At 41.6% G+C, this 17,947-nt stretch overlaps 1 protein-coding gene and 1 non-coding gene across 2 annotated transcripts in view; both read right to left on the bottom strand.

Moving 5' to 3' along the window:
- The window catches only part of LOC120243889 (N-chimaerin-like), a gene marked incomplete at its 3' end in the record, with an annotated part of 75,921 nt that extends 58,272 nt beyond the window's left edge, over positions 1-17,649 (bottom strand). The window contains exon 1 of the mRNA XM_039250124.1: positions 17,341-17,649. Within this exon, the coding sequence (XP_039106055.1) occupies positions 17,341-17,359 (19 nt within the window). The remainder of the gene's footprint in view (positions 1-17,340) is intronic.
- Positions 188-259, bottom strand: TRNAR-UCU. Its single transcript has one exon. It is a non-coding gene; the product is annotated as a tRNA-Arg (tRNA).
- Positions 17,650-17,947: the final 298 nt, after the last annotated feature.

The following is a 17,947-nucleotide window of genomic DNA, read 5'->3' as shown; positions in this document are numbered from 1 at the left end:
TCATTCTTAATTAAAACTTCTGTATTATATTCCAAGTATACTTTCCTAGTTTTTTAAATAATTTTTTTAAATGTTTTATTTATTTCTGAGAGTGAGAGAGAAACCGCGTGAGCAGGGGAGGGTCAGAGAGAGAGGGAGTCACAGAATCTGAAGCAGGCTCTAGGCTCTGAGCTGGCTGTCAGCACAGAGCCCGACACGGGGCTCGAACCCACATGACCTGAGCAGAAGTCAGACGCTTAACCGACTGAGCCACCCAGGCGCCCCTACTTTTCTGATTTTAAACTGACAACAGAACAATTACTAATGGCCAGGTCCTTATAAATGTCAATATTTTAAATGTTTAGAAACGACACATATAAACCACATCTCATAAATCATACATATTCTTTAAAAATAAGTGTTTAGGGGCGCCTGGGTGGCTTAGTTGGTTAAGCGTCCGACTTTCGCTTAGGTCATGATCTCGCGGTTCGTGGGTTCGAGCCCCGCGTCGGGCTCTGTGCTGACTGCCAGCTCAGAGCCTGGAGCCTGTTTCAGCCTGTGACTCCCTCTCTCTCTGACCCTCCCCTGCTCACGCTGTCTCTCTCTCTCTCCTAAAAATAAATAAAACATTAAAAAAAAAAATAAGTGTTTAAAGGCAAATGGAATGAAGGGAGCTCTTTGTATTACTCAGATCCTAGTGTTTTCAAAATAACCTTAAAATCTTCAACAAATAGTCTTAATACCTATACTAAAAAGAACACTTTTCAAAACGTTAAATTGAAGCTCATCAATTTCAAGAGTCAAGCTTTCCAGAAACCTAAACTTTTAGAATAAATTATTTAGATGTTCCTTCTTACTTTGTTGATGAGTTTCCTTATGCTAAGGAAAAACAGAGGAAACCGGTTGGGAAGCGCCATCTTGTGGGCTTCCTAGGAAATATTTTCACTCTATTCATCAGTAGAGTTCTAGAAGCAAATTATATATATATATATTGAAAGTTTTGTATTATATATATATTCAATTATATATATTCAATACAATACTTTCAATATTTAAAATGTGACTTTAATTTAAATTTAAGTATTCTCTAATGGTTCACTTTCCAGGGTCCAAATACCAATAACTTTAATAAAGTACATTTGGAGATTTGGGATAAGATCTTCCTTCTAAAGCACGTGATATATTTATAACCAAACCACCATATTCTATCTTTACAACAGCCTCAGGAGTTAATGCTGGAGAGATATGTTACACGATAATGAAGCTTGAAAATTTGTATACTAAAGGATTAAAAAAGCATCTAGGCAGTGGAGAACTTAGAATGAGTCTTATGATTTTGTAGTGTAGCAAAGTCATACCACAGTACCTCACAAAATAGAAGCCTTTTGTTGTTCATAAAAACTAAATTGAGAAAGTTATCAAGAATTCTAAAATAAATCTGTGTATGTGCGTGTGTGTGTGTGTATGCACGTGTGCTTAAAGTACTTATGTCTCATAAGTAAAATTTTACAAATTGTGTTAGGAGTTAAGGTACATAGTATATGAAGATGAAAACAGAAACAAAAATATGAAAGACTAATAGGAAAGAAAATGCCCTCAAAGTCATGTTTATATGATTCTCTTTAGACTTCAGAAATAGTGTGATTCTATTAGTTTATATAATATTAAAGAAGAAACATTAATATTCTAAATTTACAAGTGGTCTGGAGTTGCCTTGCCACCAGCCCAAAGATGTGGGGTTTTTTTGCCCCACACAGTGCTTTTTTTTAAAGGCCCAAATTAAATACTAACATTTAAAATTAGGGAATTCCTCAGCATTCCCTATTGTCTGTTACCCATCTGCCCACTGAAGGCATCTGAGTTATGAGCCTGGTTTACATTTTTTTTCCTAACTTCCTTGATTTTTCCTTCAGGGTTCCTTTTCCTGGTACTTGTTTGGTGGGGGAGTGCATGATGACATTCAAGCTCAGGCTTCTGAGAAGCACTGTCGGCTTGACGGTTATTCCCCAATTTTCTACGTGAAAGGTGCATCATCTCAGTTCTGCTATTGGTTCATGATGCAGCAATGCCTGGAGGTCTGCAGAATATTCATCTTTTTAAAACTATGTTCTGAGATGCAAAACTTTGAGAGAGCTTTCTGCTTTGCAAAGGGAATCCCAAACCTATTGCTGGTGTGAAAAACTAAGGAGATTTGCATTATAGGAGGGGGGGAAAAGACCAGTTACTTGGGAGAGACAGGGGAGAACACTACTTTGGTGAAGTCTAAGTTGATTTATGATTTGACAGCATTTTTAATTTCTATAGCCTCCCACATCTGTTTGAACAAAATGAGCCCAGAACATATCATTTTGCTAATGTTGCTAATTATTTTTTCCATCAGCTTTTGACTAAGTGAAAATTATTTCCAAAAAATGTTCCTAATTTTCAAATGCCTCTGTTTTCCTAAGGTCAATTATTATACTTGAAAAACAAGATAAAAGGGAAAAGGTTTTCATTAGGAGAGTGAAATCAGAAGGCACCTTGAGCTGAATGAAGTCTCGCTGCTCCCTCGCTCCCTCCAGTCTTTCCTGACAGAAACAGACAGAGAGAGAGAGAGAAGGAGGCGGGGCGGGGGGGGGGGGGGGGGGGGTGAACTAAGGGACACTAAAAGAGAGCAAGAGCTCCTCGGTCTGGAGACACCGAGAACAGCAGGGGAGGGGACAGCACGACAAAGAGGCCCATGTCCCTCCAGAAAAATTCAGGATGACAGGCCTCTAAGTATTCTGCAAGTCTCCCTTCTGTACAGTGATGTCTCTTTCCTTTTTGCTATTACTGTATTATTAATCCTTCTTGTTCCTTTCTCTTGTTTTAAAATAACTTATCTTTTTTAATTTCAACTAAGAGAATAGACAAGCTGAGAACACTTTCTCATTCAAAGAAAGTAACTGAAAGTGTCCAGTCAACATCTAAATATTATGATGGATTAAAAAAACATGAATGTGTTTTTGTGGCTCTTAGGTTTAACTATATATTTTGCACACATATCTAATGAGCACCCTTAAAGCATTCAAACCTGAGAATATCAACAAATGCCATCCAAAGACTTAAACAGGCAGTATCACCAAAAACAACTTAGTCGATACAGAGGTCAATTTCATCACAACTTTTTCACACTTAAATAAAATACTATTAGCAATATGTGAAATGTCCCATAAACCATTGATTTCATCTTTCTTTCTGGGTTTTGGCACGTTCTGATAAACAATCACTAACATGAGCTTTCAGGTCCACTGCTTTGTGCCTTCTACTCAGCAACTGTAAAGACACTTAAGGAGCCATTTTTTATTTTTATTTTTAAAGTTTATTTATTTTGAGAGACACAGAAACAGAGTGAGTGGTGGAAGGGCACGAGAGAGGCAGACAAGAGAATCCCAAGCAGGCACAGTCAGTACAGAGCCCAACATGGGGCTTGAAACCCCAAAACTGAGATCATGACCAGAGCTGAAGCCAAGAGTAGGACACTTAACCCATGAGCCAACCAGGCGCCCAGATGAGTCATTTTTTAATGGAAGACTAACATACAAAAGTCCTATGAACTTGGCTAACCCACCAAGGTCTAAAAGGGAGGCCCAAACAAGGAAAGGCACTCCTTCACATGTCCTGGCTAACGGCCTGAAAAGGTCTAAGAGAGAAGAGATGATCACACAGGAAGTGCCCATCATTTCTGTTACATTTACCGCTGTCTATCCAGAGGGTGGTTTTCATCTCCGCTGAATGCTGGACACCCAGCAACATTAAAAGGGCCAACGGATGAACCTGGATTAACAAGCCCTGTGTCTGCAGAGCCTGCTTAGTGTTGCTTGTCCTCTGCTTTGCAAGTTGAAAGATGAAGAAGCTTTTTTTTCCAGACTATAAAGATGTATATATCCAGCCAGAATTTAATCAGAAACTTTTCAAGAAAGTTAAGCTGACAGAAGTAACCAATGCCTAAGTAAATGATATGTCTGCCCTTGACATGCAACAATACTGCAGGAATATATATATTTCTTCCTTTAAAGACTCAAGATAATTAGACAATAAAAACAATATGAGAGATTTTGAGATATGTTTACTACTGCTAACCTGATTAACACATTATAAAGTCGTACAAAAATTAATAAATGCTCTATGTTTCTACCCTGGAAATTGCTAAACTACAGAGGTACTGGGGTGCCTGGCTGGCTCAGTCGGTGTAGCATGCAACTCCTGATCTCGGAGTTGTAACGAGCCCCACACTGGGTGCAGAGATTACTTAAAAATAACATCTTTTAAAAAAACAAAAAATAAACTACAACAGTACCATGGTTTAAGAACTATTTTATTCACTTAACAAACACTTTTGAGCACCCACGACATGTGAAGCACTGTGCTAAGCACCGTGAATACAAAATAAGACCATGAATCTTACCTTACAGGCACCATCAGCCTAGAAAGTTACAAAGATAAATAGCTACTGTGAAAGGAACACACTGGCAAATGTCACAGGAGATGTGCAGATAAAATGATAAAGAATTCAGAAGTCAAGGGATTCCTTTTGAATGGGTGCAGGGGGCAGGGGTAGGGACTGAACTACTGGAAAGAAGGGCAGAGAAAGGAACAGATATGGAAGAACTGGCAGGAGCTGGCAGCTGACCGGGTGCAGAGGCAAGGGGAGGGAGGGCGGAAGAAGGAAAGCTAAGCATCTGGAGCTGGGAACGTGTGCTGTCCCGAGTCCACAGGAAATCCTGACAGAGATGTAGAGGGGGCACCAGAGCGGGGCTGGGAATCCCCCACAGGGCGCACTGTTGAAGCCTACGTACCCCCAAGGGAGAAAGGGAGGTCGGGTCTTGAGAAGCAGACATTTTGGGTAGCAAACAGAGGAGACTGAGGAACAGTGAAAGGGAAGAGAAGGAGTAGCAGGAGAACACAACAACGTCTTGAAAGATAAAGGGGGGCGCCTGGGCGGCTTAGTCGGTTAAGCGTCCGACTTTCGCTTAGGTCATGATCTTGCGGTTCTTGGGTTCGAGCCCCGCGTCGGGCTCTGTGCTGACTGCTAGTTCAGAGCCTGGAGTCTGTTTCAGTCTGTGACTCCCTCTCTCTCTGACCCTCCCCTGCTCATGCTCTCTCTCTCTCTCTCTCTCTCTCTCTCCTAGAAATAAATAAAACATTAAAAAAAAAAAAAGAAACAAAGAAAGACAAGAAAAGAAAGTTTCCAGAAAGAGGCAGTCAAAAACAGCAAACGGTGCAGAAAGATCAAATATGAGGACTGAGGGGAAGCCACTGATTACTGGCTACTAAGTGATAAAGCCTTTCCAGCCAAACAGAAGCCGAATATGAGGTGGTCGCCATGACAGGAAGCTCTCCTTGACCAAACCTCCAAGCCCTCTTCTTGACTAGCCTCAGCCTTGTCCCCAAGCCTTCCCCGGCCTGCAAAGACATCTGAGCAAGAATTCTGCTACATGCAGGGCGCCTGGGTGGCTCAGTTGGTTGAGCGCCAGGCTTTGGTTCAGGTCATGATCTCATGGTTTGTGGGTTCAAGCCCCGCATCGGGCTCTGTGCTGACAGCTCAGACCCTGAAGACTGTTTCAGATTCTGTGTCTCCCTCTCTCTCTGACCCTCCCCTGCTCACACTGTCTCTCTCTCTCTCTCTCTCTCTCTCTCAGAAATAGATAAAACATTTTTAAAAATTAAAAAAAAAAAATTCGCTACATCAGTTTAGAGAGAACCCTTCTACCTACCAAATTCCTCACCACTACCCTTGATATCTGATCACCCTGACCTGCCCCCATCAAGAATCCTGTTAGGTCAGGTTAGCAAGAATTCCCCTACCTTGGCTTCTCTTAGTAATTTTTCATCCTCTGACATCCCTTGCAACCTGCTCCTTGGTGATAAATCCTCACTTGTTCTCATATTCCCTCTTTCCTACTGTTAGTCTTGACACCTCTTGGTTAAGTTTCCTTGTTTGGTTGGTTTTTTGAGAGAGGCAGGAAGGGCAGAGGAAGACGGAAAAAGAATCTCAAGCAGGCTCCCCACCCAGCATGGATCCCAATAAAGGACTCGATCTCACAACTGTGAGATCATGACCTGAGCAAAGATCAAGAGTCAGACCCTTAACCGACTGAGCCACCCAGGTGCCCCAAATCTTCCTCGATCCTTAAATAAGTGTCAGAACTTCTTTTCCTTCAGAGTTGCCCTTTTCTCTAGTGCTGAATGACACTCCCAAACACCTAACTAGTTACAATCAAATACTGTCTAGGAAGAGAGGGTGTAGACAGGGTTAATGAGTAAACAGCCATGCAAGGAGAGGTGGTGGGACATACAGAATGCTCTTTCAATAAACCTCTGCTAAGAGATGGAACACCAGTACCTCATGCTGGTACTTAAGAGGATTCCAAAATTGAGGAAAGGCTTTCTCACACTGACTAGGAAAGCACGGCTCTAATGTAAGGGGAACGAGCCGGGGAGAGGAGGAAACTAATGAGACAAGACAGAGAACAACAAATTCCCATACTTATTATTTTCAGTCCTCTTGCATTATATATTTTTTTGTAAATCACCTCATTTCTTCCTAGAACAATGAGACGTATTAACAAACAACAAATAAATGTTTTCTTTCATGCATTTAAAAATATGAATGCTTAAATCTGTGGTACATTTAAATCTGTAGCTCATGTAGGACACAGATTTATTGTTATGGGAGAAAGATTATATTGTTTTTATTTTCAGACCTTTAAAAGGTTAAGTTAGCCATTTTCATAATTCCTATTCAATTTGATTATGTTCCCTTCTGTGAGGGTAAAACATGAACAAACCAAGCTCATTTATGTGCAATTCCTTTGTACCATTGAAATGAAAAGGAACAATAGTTTAATGAAGTAGAATTTGTTATCTAATTATGCCAAATAATTTAGAAACATCTGCTGATGGTTAGTAATACTATAGTTAAACCTCAAAGAATCTGCTCCCAGAGAGATTTCCATTTTCTTCAAGCCCTTGTAAGCTTCCGAGTGGGAAATCCACAGTAGAGTATGGAACCATGAGATGACATAACAGCACCCCTACTGCATTAAAAACAATTAACAAATGAACAAAAAAATAAATAGAGGGTATGCATCATATTGATCTGGGCCTTAAAATTAACTCCGAAATTTAAGAAACACAGTAGACCACTGTAATAGTCAACATTCATTCGAGCATTTATTGAGTAGCTGGGATGCTTCAGACACTGTGGCGGTTGTTAAGGACACAGAAGAAACCCACAGCTTTCCCATTATGGAACTTCATCCAGCAGGAAAGACAAGAGACTGTATCTACCAATCACTACATCACCCCATGATAAGCGGTAGGACAGAGATGTGTACAGGGCACAATGGATAGAGAAAAGGGGTAACTAACTCACAGCAGAAGACTACTTAGAAGAGAGGACTATTCAAACTGAGTTTTTCAAGATGTGTAGAGATATGTGACTGCAAAGAAGGACCTGGGAAATGACTGTGCCAAAAGCACACTGGGTACAATCCTTTCTGGAAGCTTCAAGTAGTTCAAGGTGGCTGAAGTACAACCTCTGAAGAGGAGACAGTAAGAAAGGGTCCAGACAGGTAGGCAAGGGTCCTATCCTAAAAGCCTAATATGCAAACTAGGGAATTTGGACTCAATCTTAATGATGATGGGGACCCACGGGAGAAGTAGGGAGGTAAATTGTTAGACTAACCAAATTCTTTTCATTTGTTTAGTGTTTATTTACTTTTGAGAGAGAGAGTGAGACAGAGCGAGCATGTGAGCGGGGGAAGGGCAGAGCGAGAGGGAGACCGAGCATCAAGTAGGCTCTGCACTGTCAGCACAGAGCCAGATGTGGGGCTCGAACTCATGAACCGTGAGATCACGACCTGAGCCCAAATCAGACACTTAACGGACTGAGCCACCCAGGAGCCCCTAGACTAACCAAATTCTACGAGGCAGGTTTAGATTTCCAATTATGGACTCTTATAAAACAATATGCCAAAATAATAAAGGAAGAAAAAAAGATAAATGAAAGCAAATGTTTAAAATGATTCAAGGTTGTTCACAGGATAAGTATATAGAGTGGCAGCCCATTGTTATATACTTACTCTTCATTCATTCATTTATTCACTCAATAAACCTGGATTGAGCACCTAGGACATACCAGACACTGAGCTTACAATCCTTGATATATTTTAAGCACCAAAAGGGCAGGGGTTAGATATGATTACAGTCTGGATTACTCCCCAAAGGAAGAGCACTGCTCAGTGTATTTTTCACAGTTTCAGAGTACGATAAGAAGTGTCAAGTGTCCAGCACCATTAGAAGTCTATCTGGTTTTCAATGTACATCCCCGAACTAGGTGTCCACCAGAGCATCCTCAGACAAAGTCTAAAATGGCACATGGCACATACAGCGGCACACATAAACAAAATACTGTAGAACCACTTTCTCAAGTGGGTCAACACACTTGTAGATCTATGTTAATATCAACAATAACAGTAACATTAGTGACATCAGCTACTATTTATCTTCACCACCGTGTTAAGAACTTTACACACATGATCTCATTTATTTCTGCACAAATGGAAGACGGGAATTACTGGCCTGTTTATATATAAGGAAAATGAGACGAGAACATACAGCTGACATTGTGTTAAAATAACCCTTTTACACCAAAATCTGAGCACTTTCCTCTACACTACACACTAGGGAAGCATCCTCCATAAGCTTCCCATCTCAGAGTAAAACCTGATCTTTATCATGGTTTATAAGGCCCCACGTAATCGGAGAGCCCAACACTCCTCCATTCCCCAGGGGCCTCTCTGTCTCATCTCCCACCGCCTTCCCCTCGCTTATTCCCCGCCAGCCGTGTTGCCCTTCTTTTTGTTCCTCGAAACTGTCAAGCGAGCACACCCCTGCCTCAAAGCCTGTTTCATGAGGTGTCGCCCCCACTTCACGTGACTCACTCCCTCACATTCTTCAAGCCTCTGCTCAAAATCCACCTCGGTCATGAGGCTTTCCTGACCATGGTGCCAGACAGGAAGGTAGCCCCGTCTCCTCCCCTGCTTTCTACTTCTCCACGGCACTAGCCACCTGGCTCACTATACACTTTTTTATTGTCCGTCTGCTTCCACTGCGAACAGAAGCTCCTTGAGGATAGGAACTAATTACATACCTGGCACATTTTCAGCCCTCAGTCCACTGAACAGATGAGTAAACAAATCACAAAATAAGAAAATCACAAGCCTCAGAGCTCTCCTCAGAAAGATGATGAAAATGGACTTCTCTTGTTCCTATTCCCTTCTCTCACTCTACGGTCCCATCCTTTCCTGCCCCTAATCCTGAATGCCCTAGGCTTTTACACTGTTCTGTTTAGCACACTTCCCCTTCAGGTCCTTCTTAGTGATGCCTCACCCCCTACCTAAAGGCCACCACTTTCTTTTCTCTTACAGCACAGCTCCCTCGGACAAAGAGCTTGCTCTGAGTACTTTAAGATCTTTAGTCCATAACTTAAAATCATCCTTTCATGCTATATGAAGACACGTATCTATACCTAGCATGCTATTCCTCACAAGTAACATGCTAAGAACCCATGCTTTAATTGTAGTATAATGGTGTAAAATTCATTCACCAAGGAGGGCCTGCAGGGGAAATATTTCACTCACGCAGATATTTACAGATCCTTCAAATGGAACGCCTACACCACTTACCCACTGTCCGTCCTACCTAGCACAAGCTACTTCAAATCCTTAAATCATTTCTCACAAAGTAATTTCACAGCATTAAGGGACTAAAAAATAACAACAAAGTTCTATACAAAAGGTAAAGATAGAGGGGTGCCTGGCTGGCTCAGTCGGTAGAGCATACAACTCTTAATCTCAAGGTCGTGAGTTCAAGCCTCACATTGGGCGTGGAGCCTGCATACACACATACACACATACGAATATACGTAATTGTATATATACACACATAGATATATTTCAAGGAGAGAATATACCATAAGGACTGAAGACAGGTGCTAATGGCAGAAAAGGGAAAATTAAGTACAATTAGCAATTTAAAGTAGAGAATCGGTTCAGTTTTTGAAATGGTTGTTGTCATGAAAATCTATTCGTGTAGACAGATGTTTCTTGGACTACATCTTCTTTTCTACTTGTTTTACACCACGAAATAAATATACATGGTCCAATGAAATCCAAAGGTAAAAAGTCAGAGTGGAAAGGACAACCTTCAGTGCAGCTAGAGGAAACACAATGACAAATGCGGTGGGCAAATACAGGGGCCTGACTCACCTTCCCTTCTCCCAGATTCCTCAACTGCTGGTGTCCTTTCCAAGAAGTGCTTACTTTTCTAAATGTAAAACAACTACTCAAAACAGGCACGGGCATTGTTAAGCTATCAATTTTTGAGTCTGTTTTTTGGTTCTTGGAGAATAAAAGGGAAAAGAAACTTTCTAAAAACATGAAAAGTTCTAAAGCATTCCTGGATATAAAACCATTAAAATATAGCAATATAAAATATAAAAATAGCAATTTCTCTTTTTTACAGTTTAAGTAAATCTTTCTTCTATTCAGTCTGGCCTCCTTACTCCAAGTAACTTTTAAATTAATAACAGCTTGATTGAGATAGAATTCACATACCATAAAATTCACCCTTTACCATATACAAGGCAGTGGTTTTTAGTATATTCACAAAGCGTTCATTATGGTTTTCAGAAATAAGGAGCCAAATTAAGAAAGTATATTTATAACTCTATTTTATGAGACATGGCTTTTTTTTTTTTCAATATGACTTCTCAATGTGAAACACAGTCACACCATTCTGTTTCTTAGTTTCTCCCTATTTTGTTTTTTTAAGGATAGTAGGGTTATATTAATAAATAAAAATCAAAGCTTATAAGAATCATTTTCTATGTAAGAATGACTTATGACCAATAATTCAGTTATAAGGCCAGGGGTTTGCAAAGAAAGTTCAGTGACTTCATTTATACACAGTGGACAGATAATAGTTTTTTAAAGGTACTGTTACTGATATTTTATATAAGATGGAGAAAACACCAATTATCCATAACAAAGGATCTTATTTCTAGAGGGACTTTGACAAAAGCTACACAAAACCCAGCCTGGGGTTTCCCTAATAAAGATTTCCCTAAATCTTTTTTATGGCTGCTCTCAAGATGACAGTAAATTAAGTTTACTTAATTCTTAGGGTAAACCCAATCCAGTGAAAAATGTGTAACTTCTTTTACTAATATCATTCCTTCAGAACTATTATTATATGCCATACACAGCATGACTAAACAGTATTTTTCTGCCTATTTCTCTTGTGATTCCTTTACATTAGTCTAAAACTATTCTCACTGAAGGTAATACTGTCTTCAAGGAAGGAAAAATTAGCTTTTGGGGATCAAAACCCTTGCTCTTTTTGTGCATAAAGCAGATATACATACAGTGTGTAAAGAGATAAACGGCATATCTCTGTTATTAAAGTTTCATGATGAAAACAATTAAGAAAGAATGTCTAAAACTTCTTATGAAGGGTGATTTAAAAAAAAAAAGTGGACAAATAACTGACATAAAAGATATTGCAACTGTTCTTGACAAATATGTCAAATTTTTATAATTATACATATCATCCTATCTTCAAAGATTAGGCTATTTAGGGGCACCAGAGTGGCTCAGTCAGTTAAGCATCTGACTTTGGCTCAGGTCATGATCTCAGGGCTTGTGAGTATGAGTCCTGTGTTGGGCTCTGTGGTGACATCTCAGAGCCTGAAGCCTGTTTTGGATTCTGTGTCCCTCTGTCCCTCTGCCCTTCACCCACTCATGCTCTCTCTCTCTCTCTCTCTCTTAAGAATAAATAAAACATTTAAAAAATATTTTTTTAAAAAAGATTAGGCTGTTTATAGGATTGTTACTTGCAGGGACAGATGTCACTCAAAAGACAGCATCACCAATATTCCTTTTACATTGTACACAGATGGTAACTATCAGAGCTATAGCCACTATAATTCTTTTATCTGCCTTACATTATACCAAATCTCCACACATTAAAAGAAAAATTGTGAGGAACTATTAAGTTTTTGATACCACGAAGAGAATATGCACAGGTATTTAAATAAGGATGGTGTTTTTCTTTTTGAGAGTGAGTGAGCATGAGCAGAGAGAGGGGCAAAGGGGGGGTAGAGGAGGGGGGAAGGAGGGAGATGGAGGGAAGGAGAGAGAGAAAGGGAGGAAGGGATGGGGGGGCGAAAGGTAGAGAAGGAGAGAGAGAGAGAGAGAGAGAGAGAGAGAGAGAGAGAGAGAATCTTAAGCAGTCTCCATAGCCAGCACAGAGCCCAACAGGGGTCTCAATCCCATGACCATGAGACCATGACCTGATCATGATCTCACCACTGCTGCTTAGAACTCCCTCTCATATTCTTTGATGAGCAATGTCCAAAAAATAAAAATGTCAGCAGAGAGTATATTCAAGTGGAGTTGCCTACAAAATTGGCTTTTGGTCAAATAAATCATACTGAAGATGCATAGTTGATTTGTCTTTTTAAAAACAAACTTTAATGTCAGGGCAGTCACCGAAAATCAAAATTTTCCTAACTGCATCACAAAGAATGCACCATTACCATTGAAGAGCTCCAAAGGATCTCTATAGAAATGCCCAAAGGCAGGTGTGTCAGGAGCATAATAAAAAGGTTTCCATGGCAGTACGAGAGTCTGTGGAAAGAAGGTCAGAAATTACAGTGAAATCTTAAGTATCAGGAGTGATCAATGGCAGTGATGATAGTGACTGGTAATGAAAGAAAGAAAAAAGGGGAGGAGGCAATGCCAAAGCTAATTTACACAGACAGAGCAGAGAGGTATTTAGGGTTGAGCCAGCCCAGCTGGACCGCAACTGAGTTCCTAGTGTTTGTCTGAGCTGTCAACCACAGCCCCAGTTAGCTATAAATGACAGACATTCCCACCAAAGGATAACCTGATTTTTACCCAGCTCTGTCAAATAGGGTTTTACTGGTGTGGCCAGTCGGGGGGTTCTGTTAGGTACACTAGCTAAAAAGTCCTAAATTAGATGACCTGAGACTTTCCTCATGGCCCAGCAATAATTAGAGCACAGGTGCTTCTCAGGGAAGTTCTAACAAATCTTATTGGAAACAGGTAGTCGGGTGCATACACTACAGTTCTGGCAGTAAGCTCTGACAAGACAGGGCCCACGTCTCTTGAACACTGCTATAGATATATACTGAGCAAATGAGCAAAATGAGCAAGCAAAGTATCAATTATATTTGGATCATTTTTAGGATTTAAAAAGTATTTGTGTTGATGCTGATAAGTGAGAGGTCTAGTCACCTCCAAGGTGCAGAAAAATGCTGGCAAATTTCTGAACCCTTGAAAACACACATCTTCAACTCCCAAATGGGCCATAAAATCAGGAAGGACTGGGGTCTGGCTCTTTTGTCACAGATAAAACAGAAATTGGCATGAAAATATCCTTTCAAACAGCAAAGGTGATTACTAGTGAATATAAGACATAAGACAGTGTTTACGCTTCAGCTTAATTTGACAGGTACTGAGTTGCTACAACATACTTAAGTGAAAAAAGGTTAAACGTATATAAATGTAAAATTGTCTTGGGTAATTTTAGAGGCTCTCATTTTTTAAAAAGAAGCTTAACTTTCACTAATGTGCCATAAAAAGAATATTCTTTACAATGATTAAAAAAAATAACAACAGGATGGAAGTGTAAAACATAAAGCAAAACAGAAAAAAAACAAAACAAAAACCTAGGCTCTATTGCTGGCTGCTATGCACTGAATTGTGTCCTCCAATAAATTCCTACAGTGAAGCCCTAACCTCCAATTTGATGGTATCTGTGGAGATGAGGCCTTTGGGGAGTTATTAGGTTAGATGATTCCATGAGGACGCACGTTCTCCTGATGAGTTTAGTGCCTGCTAAGGCGAAGAGACCAGAGGCCTTTCCTGCAGGCATGCTGGTCTTAGAATTCCCTGCCTCCAAAACTTCAGGAAATAAATGTCTGTTGTGGTACAAGCCACTCAGTTTATGGTATATCTCTACAGGAGCCCAAGCTGACGTAAGACACTAACCTTACCAACTACCACACCCAAGATGCACAAGATGGGGTCCTGGCAGAGGCTACTCTGGTGAGGCTTTCGCAGAAACCCTACTGAGCTCAGACTTTGATGACTACTTAATTATGTTTGTCCAATTATTGCTTCTATCTTCTCTTCATTATCGTCTCACACGACTTTAATATCTCATTGCTCCTCTGCTCTAAGTTGGTTATTAAGAGTAAATGTAAAGGGAGAGGAGGTACTTCTGTCTAAACTAGTTAAAAAGAAGTACAGTTGCCTCATGAACAGTAGATATGAACTGCATGCCTGGATTTACTTACACAAGAATTTTTCTCAATAAAACTAGTAGTGTGCTTACAAATGTATTTTCTCTTCCTTATGATTTTCTTAATAACATTTTCTTTTCACTTGCTTACTTTATTCTAAGAGTACAACATATTTATTTTTTTATAAGAATTTTTTTTTTAATGTTTTATTTATTTCTAGGAGAGAGAGAGACAGCGTGAGCAGGGGAGGGTCAGAGAGAGAGGGAATCACAGACTCTGAAACAGGCTCCAGGCTCTGAGCTGGCAGTCAGCACAGAGCCCGACGCGGGGCTCGAACCCACGAACCGCGAGATCATGACCTGAGCGAAAGTCGGACGCTTAACCGACTAAGCCACCCAGGCGCCCCAAGAGTACAACATATTTAACACATATAACATAGAAAATACATGTTCATCAACTGCTTCTGTTATCAGTAAGGCTTCTGTTCAACAACAAACTATTAGAAGTTACCTTTTTGGGGAATGAAAAGTTAACGCTTGATTCTTGGTCTGTGTGGGGGATCAGCAGCCCTAATCCCAACGTTGTTCAAGGGTCAACTGTAATATCTAAAATTAAATCAATTTCGGGATGCCTGGGTGGCTCAGTTAGTAAAGTGTCTGACCCGCTCAGGTCATGATCTCGAGGTTTATGAGTCTGAGCCCGGAGCCAGCTCAGTGCTGACAGCTTAGAGCCTGGAGCCTGCTTCAGTTTCTGTGTCTCCCTCTCTCTCTCTGCCCTTCCCTGGCTCGCAGAGAGAGAGAGAGAGAGAGAGAGAGAGAGACTTTTTTAATTTTTAATAATTTAATTTTATTTTAATGCTTTAAAATAAGCATTAAAACATTTTTTAAATAAAATCCATTTCTTCTAACTGTTGGAGACTGCTCTTAATATATACAAAAGCTATTTTGAATTGGGCAAATTTGAGCAAATCTCTTATCTATCTTTAATACAATGGTTCTCAAACTTGAGTGGCAGAATCGCAGGGCAGTCCTTTTAAAAGCCCCTCTAGGGGAGCAGATTCTGTGGATCTGGGGGCAAAGGAATCTACATTTCTAACAGAGAGGAGATGCCTGAGGAGTGGTGTGCAATGATCTGAGACTGTCTACCGCCCTATCATTACAGAAAAATTGCCTCTGCACACACGTATACTCTGCTCTGTAACAGCGAAATATTCTTAAAAATTGTAACCAAATTAGATTTTGTAAGTTAAATTCTATTTTACCACAAGTTGACTTTAAAATTTTAAAGACACTTTATTGATTCTGAGGGGTGAGAGTGGTTTATCTTCTAGAAGTCAAATCCGTGCCCTTTCTTTCCTCTAATAATTTAGGAATCCTTTCTAAAGAACCTTATCACTCACTGTGCTTATCCCCAAAGTATCTACTTTATTCACTGAGAATGTCAAGCATTCAAAAAGCGGTTCATTCGTAAACCTTACCTTTGAAAACAAACCTTAAAAATGTGGAGTCTCTCTTTAGGAAGGAAAATGAATTTAGTGAAAAAAAGTTTACGGGGATATTCACCTATGGAAATATTACTATGTATTAGCTATGTGTAAGAGAAATGCTTTTTCAAAAGAAAATATCAATTATGACTTAAGCCTTCCACCATTTTTAACTTTTGTACAAAAAAAGTCAATACTTAAGAAAAAAAATGCCTCTTTTAAATGATACAAATTAGACAAAGTACTGGAAAAAAACAGTGTGATGTTTATTTCTTTCAGAGAAAGAAGAAACATTTTTTAAAGCATCTAAAGAAAACCAACACCAAATAAATGTCATTTCTAGTACTGTGGGTATTTTGGCAAAGCACGCATAGGGCAGACTGGCAAATTGTGTTCTAGGCTCAGTTTTGCCCAAAAAAAAAAACAAAAGACCATGTGACCTTGGAAAATAATCTCCCTGCATCTGATTTAATTTATAAAATAAGATGATTAAATAAATGTAACTTTTTGATCCCAGATTAATTCAGTCTATCTATATGAAAAAACATTTGTGGTAGGTTATGCCTATAATGTGCTTGATCAAATGACGCAATTAAAACGTAACCGGAAACTTGATATTGTAACTTACTAAGACCATCCCTGTAGCTGTCGGCTCCACAGCAGTACTATTATCATACTATGTATCATGCTACTTTGAACATCCAAATTTTCACATATGAAGTTTTCTTAGAGGAAGGTACCTGTGTACCATAGTCTGTTTCTGTGATTGGAAACAATGTATCTTTTCAGCCTTTCTTCCCAGCCCACTGTCACTATATACTTCGGGGTGGGGGGGAACACGTTGAAATCTTAACCGCTGAAACAATAGTGCTGCAGTAATTACATCATAGAAATAACATTTCTTTCCTAAAATACTCAAAATTATTCTCCCAAGATCACTTATCTTCCAGAAACCAACTTTCTTCTGTCTTCTCCCGTATTTCTTAGAACAAACATTTTCCATTTTAACAAATATTCTGTTCATCACTTATCTTTGTTTCCAACGAAACATACCGACTCCAAAAATCCCCCCCCCCCCCCCCCCCCCCCCCCCGCCGATCCAACAAGACTCAACAGATCCATTTGGCAATTCCCGGGAGGTTGGGATGCACAGACATCTTGTTCAAAATAAATAAACTTTGCAGGATCTTTATTTACTGACTTGATAAACGTAGGTTTGGAAACAACCAGCTAACTTCTCTCCCAAGTTGGCATCTTAAAGAATCCTCCGTTTACAAAACACCCAGGACCTGAGACTCCCAGCCCAGAATTGGCCAGGGGAGCACACGCCCATCGGCCCTGCCTGGAGAGGAAACAATGGGAGAGGCGCGAGGAAGCCAGCCCGGCGCCCCAGGCGCCCCAACTCCGCCGCCCCGGCCCGCGCCCGACTCCGCGCGCCGCGTCCCCTCCCCGCGAGCCCCGGGCCCCCGCCCCCCACCCCGGGCGCGGCCCACCTGCAGGGGCGCGGGCCAAGGGCTGCACTTACCAAACAGGGTCAGGGCCATTGTAAAGGCGCTCGCCGGCTGCTCGCCGCCGCCCGCCGGTCCACGCGCTCCGCCCAGGCCGGCCGGAGATCACCGCACCGGCCCGAAGCGCTCTCACCTCGGAGGGAGCGGGGAGTCGGAGGGGCGTGGTGGGGCGCGGGCGCGCGGGGCCGCTGCAGGCCGGGGCGCTGGGGCCGCTGCAAGAAAAAGTTATTTACGCGTTATTGTCAGGCGCAGCCGCCCCGGGGAGACCCGCTAGCCCGAGGCGAGCCGGCACTTGTCGCTGCCATCTGCGCCCTGCGCCGAGCGCGCGCGCGGCCGGCGGTACCTGCGAGGCGGGGGCTTGGCCGCGGCGCAACGGCAGGCGGAGAGGCGGCGCCGCAGTGGCGGCGGCGGCGGCGGCGGCGGCGAGAGGAGCAGCTTCGCGGGGCCCCCAGCGGGGCGCGCTCACTCCGCATCCTGCGGCCTCGCAGACGCCATCTTGCGATACCGTCTCCCACCGGATCTGCCCCTGCGCCTCCTCGTGCCTCCCCCTCGGGCGGCCGAGCCGGGTGCGTTCCCATAGCAACGGGCGCGCGCGGGGGCCGGGGGCGCGCGCGCCTCCTGCCC

Source organism: Hyaena hyaena, unplaced genomic scaffold (genome assembly GCF_003009895.1).
Source record: "Hyaena hyaena isolate Hyena2069 unplaced genomic scaffold, ASM300989v1 scaffold_359, whole genome shotgun sequence".
In the NCBI taxonomy this organism is placed as follows: Eukaryota; Metazoa; Chordata; class Mammalia; order Carnivora; family Hyaenidae; genus Hyaena; species Hyaena hyaena.
The sequence above is the reverse complement of the archived record's forward strand: the minus strand, read 5'-3'. Positions and strand labels throughout refer to the sequence as shown.